The sequence below is a fragment of the Peromyscus maniculatus genome, chromosome 16 (genome assembly GCF_049852395.1).
Source record: "Peromyscus maniculatus bairdii isolate BWxNUB_F1_BW_parent chromosome 16, HU_Pman_BW_mat_3.1, whole genome shotgun sequence".
Taxonomy (NCBI): Eukaryota; Metazoa; Chordata; class Mammalia; order Rodentia; family Cricetidae; genus Peromyscus; species Peromyscus maniculatus.
In genome coordinates this window covers 34,869,824-34,877,020 of record NC_134867.1, presented here as the reverse complement: position 1 = coordinate 34,877,020, position 7,197 = coordinate 34,869,824, and the positions used below count along the sequence as shown (strand labels likewise).

The window sequence follows — 7,197 nt, the reverse complement described above, 5'->3', positions numbered from 1 at the left end:
AACCTCATGACGGTACAAAAGCTGGCTATCACTCCTACTACTGTGACTAGAGGGATGCTCTCAGAGCCAAGGAGGCAGGGCATGGGGTGGGGTCAGGATCTCAGAGCCAAGGAAGCAGGGCGTGGGGTGGGTTTAGTCTCCAGAGTCTGAGCCATGCAGTCAGAATCTTGTTCTCTGTTTAACTTTCCTTCCTGACAGCCATTCAGGCAAGCAGTGAACATTCAGTGTAAATAATCAAATTTTGAGGGTTAATCTCCTCACAGACCAGGGACATGAGATATGCCCTCCACCCCTTGTGATGCTGGCAGGAGCCCCAGCTTCCAGGTAGCCCCATGATCTTGAGATGAAAGGACCAATACTCTCGAGCAGACTGTGTTGCTAGGCAATGGCAATGATGCTCAGCGGCTAGGTGTATTTGAAGGCCTATTTTCCCTTACAGTAGCTGCCACTTAACAATGAACACGTTCAGCACAGAGTCTTGGCAATATACAAAACAGAGGAAACTGACCTCTGGGTTGTAATACATTCTGAAGACAAAGAGAATAATTAAAATAGCATGGTGGATTAAGCCATTCTTTAAGAAGTCCTTGGTCGAATTGGATTTTTAGTATCTCATAAGAACAATTAAGCATCCCTGCCAAGCAAGCAAAGCAAATGCTAAGTGAGTCACTTGATGAAGCCAAGGGAAGACTCTCACAACAGCAGAGATGATCTCAGGCACTGTACCAAATCCTTCAGGGTCTGGATCCCACCTTCAAGCCTATTAGACCAGGTCTGCAGTGGTGTAGACCAAGCCAGCCTCCAGAATTCTTGAAAAGCTCCTGGTGATTCTAATGTGCAAGGGAAGTTGGCCACTGCCCAAACTCTCACTTTTCCTATCCCTTGATCCTACTCTAAATGATGGATGGCAATAAAAAGTATGATCAACCGCAAAGTTAAAAGGCCACTAAGGGTGCCAGCAATCCAATCTCCTTCCAGGTACCTAGAGATTCCTCTGGCCACCCCAGGAGTACATGACACTGTATCTGTCCTTCCCATGAGATTCTAAACTAAAGAGATCCAATTACCTACCACTTTAAATCACTTGGTGAGAGGGAGAACTTCCAACAATTATCAGTAAACAGGGTCACCCTCCTCTACGGTCCTCCAGTGCCCCCTTTCATCCTTCTACTCCTAGCCCTGAGCCAGGTCACCTCAGGCACCCTCCCAGTTTTTACTGAATGACTGGACAAATTAAGTACCCACCTGGGAGTGGTTACTGATTCACTGTACTGCAGCTGTCTCAAGACCCATGAAAAACAATGGTATTTAATAGCAGCCTTTCGACACGGCGGGTTCTCTCATTTTCACAGGATGAATAAAGGGCATAAAAATGAAAACTAAGAAATGGGGGGGTGAGGATGCAGCTTCTCTGCAGAGTGCCTGCCTAGGGTGCAATCCCATACACCAAAATCAAACTTAGGAACTAACCAATAAAAGAAGAAGAAGAAATTGAAACATAATATGAATTACTCTATAGCGTTCTCCTTTTGTTTGCTTCCTTAGTTTTGGTTTTTTTTTTGTTTTTTTGTTTTGTTTTGTTTTGTTTGAGACAAGGTCTCCTATATCCCAAGGTGGCCTCTAACTCAGCATGTACCTGAGGACGACCCTGAACTCCTCATTTCCCCACACCCTCTTAGGGATTACAGTGGTACACAACAATGCCCACCCACTCTCCATCATTTTAAATAAAGCAGATTAAACTCAAAAGCAAGGTTATATTGGAACTGACAAAATTCAAGAGCTTAAAACACAAACTATCTTCCATGTTTAGAGACGAATAGAAGCAATTATTGTAGACAAGACTTATGAATTCCAAAATGAGAATGCTACCTACAACTCAGCCTCCCCCCCCCCCTTTTCTTTTATTCTCGATGACACTAACATGATAGCTTTAATTTGGGGGTTAGCAAATTATTGGGTTCTACTACGCCATCTTCATACACATGTATTGCTGTCCTTTGCTCGTAACAGTTCCCCTTGCCCACCTCCAGCTGTTTCCCCATCTTCCTCCTTAGCCCCCTTCACTGCTTTCCTGTTACACAGATTTCACTACATTCTTTATTGTCTACCCTCTTCAGAATCCCTTCCTCCCCAACATGATCCCCTTTCTAGTTTCATGACCTACAAGCACATACATACATAAAGACACACATATATCTACATATGGGATTTTAATTTAGCTCCCACACATGAGAGAAAACATATAGTGATTTGTCTAAGGCTGGTTTATTCCTCCTAAGATAACCAAAATTGCCAGTAGCCTCTATATTCCTGCAAATGTCATGACTTCGGTTTTCTTTGCAACGGCAAAAATTCTGTTTTATGAAATTTTGTGGACTATAAATGTACCACCTTTTTTTTTTTCTCCGTTCATCTATTGGTGGGCATGGAGGCTGGTTGCATTACCTGAATAGTGCAGGAGTAAGCATGGATGTTCAGGTATCTCCTAGTTAACTGACTCAAGTATCCTTTCAGTACATACCCAGGAGTGGCAGAGCATAAATACCCAGGAGTGGCAGAGCATAAATACCCAGGGGTGGCATAGCATATATGCCCAAGAGTGGTAGAAATGAGCCAGATGGTAGTTTTGTTTTCAGATTTAGAGGAACCTCTATGCTGATTTTCACAGTACTACACAGGTTCACCTTGCCATCAGCAGTGAATACGGATTCATCTTTCCCCACCTCCTAGCTTTTGTTTGTTTCTTTTTGAGACACCATCTTTCTATGTACCCCAGGCTGGCCTTGAACTGGAAATCCTCCTGCCTAAGCTACCAAGTGCTAATATATGCATCACGTATCTGTCTCATATGTCTCGAAAAGCAGCGCAGATCATTCCACAGAACGTTATTTCTCGAACCAAATTTCAGGAAGCCTTGCACCAGGTCTGTAAGTGCTAGGATCTGGGCAAAAGCTGAGGGACAGAATTAAACACATGCATCACAACCACACTTACACAAAGTGTAAAGACTTCACTTTGGAAAAAGTGCCTTCAAACAGTTGATCCTTAAGCATGTAAACCATAAACTGTTTGACTGCTTTAATGCTGCTTAAATACACTGGGCCTGAGAGCATGGGCCTATAATGCCAGATATTTGGGGGCTGAGACAGGACTGTAAATTCGAAAGCACCCTATACAACTAACTTAGTGAGATTTTTGTTTCAAATTAAAAGTTAATGAAGCCTGGGATATACCACCATGGGAGAGTCCTTGTTTGCCATGTACCAGGCTAACATTCAACTCTACAAAGTCAATACATAAAGTCACCTAGGCCAGGCGTGTTGAGTCACACCTGCAATCCCAGCACTTGATGGGCAAAGGCAGAAGGATAGGCTGCCCTCAGCCTGAGCTACATGGCACAAAAAATTTCAAAGTCACCCAAAATTTGATCTGCCATTAATTAAAAAAAAAAAAATTATCTTTTGCACAAATCCAAATAACCACAGGGGTAAATGTTACACTAATAACAAAGAAGAATCAACACTAGAAATTAGCATTACTAACACTAACCAACATTTACACAGGTACTTTATGCTGGTCCACTCAACTAGAAGCACTTTGGGAAGCAACTCGCTTCATTTATACAACTATGCTATCAGGGAAGATTATTGTAACACCAGCCAGGTGGTTTAGTAACTTGCCCACACGCAAAGTAGATTCAGGAGCTGCCGTCCTGATCAAGTGACTCTGTTACATGGCCCACAATTCCCAGAATCAACTATGCCCTGTAGCCCTTACCATACACTGGCCGCAGCACTGTAAACTGGGGCAGAGCACAAAGTGATGCGCCAACAGATCATGAGCAAGAAGATGGTCTAGGGTTCTTACTAAAATCTGGGTTTCTATCATGTACACTCAAACAAGACTCCTCACAATCTCGCTGAAGAAAAAAAAGAAAAGAGGAGTAACTTAAATGCTAACAGAAACAAACACTGCATGCTCACCCTGGTGACTGACAATAACAGTTACGACGAGTGTAACAACAGGTAAAAGGTGATTCTGGAAAAAAACAGATATATGGGGACTGGAGAGATGGCTCAGAGGTTAAGAGCACTGGCTGCTCTTCTAGAGGTCCTGAGTTCAATTCCCAGCACCCACATGGTGGCTCATAGCCATCTGTAATGAGATCTGGTGCCCTCTTCTGGCCTGCAGGCATACATGCAAGCAGAACACCATGCATAATAAACAAATCTTTTTTTAAAAAAAAGATCTAAAAACAAAAACAAAAAGAGGTATGTGGTCAAGGGTTTAGCTCTTGTAGACTTAGTGTGCACAAAGCCCTAGGTTTAATCCCCAGCATTACAAAAATAAACACCTAACTACATTCAAATGTTCAAATCATAGGTCTACTTCAGCCAATGATTATCATCAAAGTCAAGCGAACAGAAAACATAGACAGACTGCCTAAGTCACACAAAACAGGCTTCATATCTGAACAATGGCATACAGCCCCATGAAGCAAGGCTCTCTTCTGATGCCTGAGCTAAATAGTTATAAAGAGGGCCTATCGTTCATTGTGGTCTAGTTCCTCCAATTAGCTGCTAAAAACCGTAGCACAGCAGGTCTCCAGAAATGTTTCAACTTCAAGGCAATCAAGCTACTTAACCTCATGCTTCCCCTTCCTCATCATGAAAAGGGAAGAATCTAAATTATTAAGGAGAAATCGACAAGTCAACGCTACATGAAGAAAGGATCCAGCAACCCTGACAAGCACCTTAAGCTTTGTTACTATATGGAAAAGATGTAAAATATGCTAACAGCATCCTCAACTGCAAAGCCACACTGTGTAAATGGGTGGGAAGAGTCCTCTTTCCTTGGGTATTTGACCTATTATCCACACCCCTCCACCTGATTAAAAAAAAAAAAAAATCTCAAGCAGCAACATTTTAGCATCTCCCCACAAGATATGGATCCTCCCATTCACATGAAAGTTATAAACACGTTTACACTATTTACATAATTTATATTTACATATTTAGCATGTTTGTACAACATATTTTAGTATTATGCTTTGTATCCGTTTAGGATATAACGATCTTGAGGAACACCTTTTTTTCCCCCCCCTAATTACTTTTTAGTTCCTTTCCCTCAAAGTCCAGCCCCTCATTCCTACCCAAGTGGAGCACACAGCAAAAGCTGACACAAGCTGAAGTTCATTCTGGGCGCCAGCAAATTGGCGCCAGCTTTAAAGGGCTCATTTCCAAACCTCGAATAAACCCTAAATGATACAAGATGGTGTTTAGATGTTTCTATTTGCCATAAAATATATAAATATAAAATGGAGATTTAGGGATTTTTTTTCTCTCTCTTGGTTTTGTTTACCGCTCCAACACAGTAGGAAGGGATGTGTTGCAAAAACTTTGGGCCATGGGTCACAAGATCCGAAGAGGTTTAAAGATCACATCCCTCGCCACCCGCGGTGTGGAGTGGTGCACGGACATGCATCCCTTGCAAGCAAACTGCCCTGACCACGGGGGGGATACACCGGGCTGCAGGGGCAGCGCTGTGTCGTTGGGGAGCAGGAAGGGAGGAACGGCGTGGGACTGCGGGAGGCCTGGGAGGCGGAGCAGGGCTGGCGAGCACGCCCCACGGCAGAGGCGGCCCGGGGCGCGCGGGGCGGGGCGCTCGCTCTCACCCGCTGCGGGGCGCTCCATGGTCGCGGCGCGGAGGAGGAGGCGGAGGCCCGGGGGGCGCGGGGCGGCGGGGGCGCTGGCCGCGGCGGCCAGGCCTGCGGAGGCGCGGAGCCCCGCAAGGCGCAGCATCCCCGGCACCCGCCGCTTCGGGAGGAGCCGGAAGGGGCCGACCCGCCTGGGCGCGGGGACCCGGATTGGGGCCCCGGCTCGCGGGGGCGGGGCGGTCCCCGGGGCCCCGCGCTGGGCTCCGACCTCTGGCCGCCCTCCGCTATTTCCTGCGGCGCGGCCCTTCCCGTCCCACGCTTCGCGGGGCGAGATTGGGACCGGCTGAAAGCATTCCTTGGCCTGCTCTCTCTTGAGAACCCGGGTGTTTGGTTTCGCCTGGAGCTTTGAAAACACAGTTCTGATTGCAAAATATGAGGGAAGAGCGAGATGTACAAGAGCAAGGTCTTGTACGTGGGTATAACGAGATGCTATATTTACTTTGCTTTACAAAAGAAAGAAAGAGAGAGAGCGCCAAATTGGGATGCAGTCTGAAATTTTTAACAGCAGTTTAATAGCTACAAGTTGAAATAGCTAGATGAGTGGAAATCATCTGAGTTTTGCAGAACAGGGTCCTTCCTCAGTATCTGAGTAAAATAGAAGAGAAAGCAATTTATTTTTTTTTTAAAAGTAGTAAGATAGGAATACTTTTTGCCTTTGTACAGAATGCTACTGGCTTTTCCCAGCCAGGGGCGAATAGTGGTTATTGGGTTTGTTCTGTCGGTGGTGGTGGTTTGTTTGGGGTTGGGGGCGTTGTTGCGAGCAAGCAGGCAGGTATGCGTAGTTGGTATAGCTAAAGTTATATTATGCTGAGGAATATCACACAAGGTTCACACTCTCAATTCCTAACTGTGGTCATAAGCCTATGTCCCCAAGGCTGCTCACCTGTGCGACGCATCTTAGCTGAAGGTCGGGTGCGGTCTCTAACAGAGGACTGTGATTCGAGGGTCAGGATCCTGGGGGAGACCCTCCAGCCACAGGGCAGGTCAAGGTAGTGTCTCTCCAGATGTGCAGAGCATGTCTCTTGATCTCTGCTTATATACTGTCCAGTGGGTGTTGTGGTGGAGTTCTAGATGTGTGTCTGATTATCTTGAGTGAATGATGTCACTGGGTTCTGGTTATCAGATGAGCTTCCTAAGAAATTTTTACACGTCTAAAGGCCTTTTTTTTTAAAAAAAAAAAAAAAAAAAAAAAAAAAAAACTATGCTTGTTACAGAGGTTGTATGTTTTAACTCAAGAAATTAAGGTGCTGTACCGTCAACAACCAGTTGATCCAATTGATCCAGCCCACTTTGAGAACACTTCACTTACCAGGAATATATCCTAGAATGGGCATGAAAACAAGACCCCCCACGGAACTACAGTAATTAACACAAGTTGTCTTAGTGGGACTCCAGAACCGTGTAGGTGGAGTTCGAGACCAACCTGGGGGCGGGGGGTACATAGCAAGTTCCAGGTCAGTGAGACCCTGTCTTTAAAA

At 45.2% G+C, this 7,197-nt stretch overlaps 1 protein-coding gene across 3 annotated transcripts in view; it reads right to left on the bottom strand.

The window, feature by feature from the left end:
• Positions 1 to 6,705, bottom strand: part of Akap7 (A-kinase anchoring protein 7) — a 141,183-nt gene extending 134,478 nt beyond the window's left edge. For 2 of the 3 annotated variants that reach the window (XM_076552616.1, XM_076552617.1), the window contains exon 1: positions 5,678 to 5,831. In XM_076552616.1, coding sequence (XP_076408731.1) covers positions 5,678 to 5,804 — 127 coding nt within the window. In that variant the 5' untranslated portion in view covers positions 5,805 to 5,831. Of the gene's footprint in view, positions 1 to 5,677; positions 5,832 to 6,602 lie in introns of those variants that run through there. The other variant, XM_076552618.1, reaches the window with a different exon arrangement.
• Between the last annotated feature and the right edge of the window lie 492 nt (positions 6,706 to 7,197).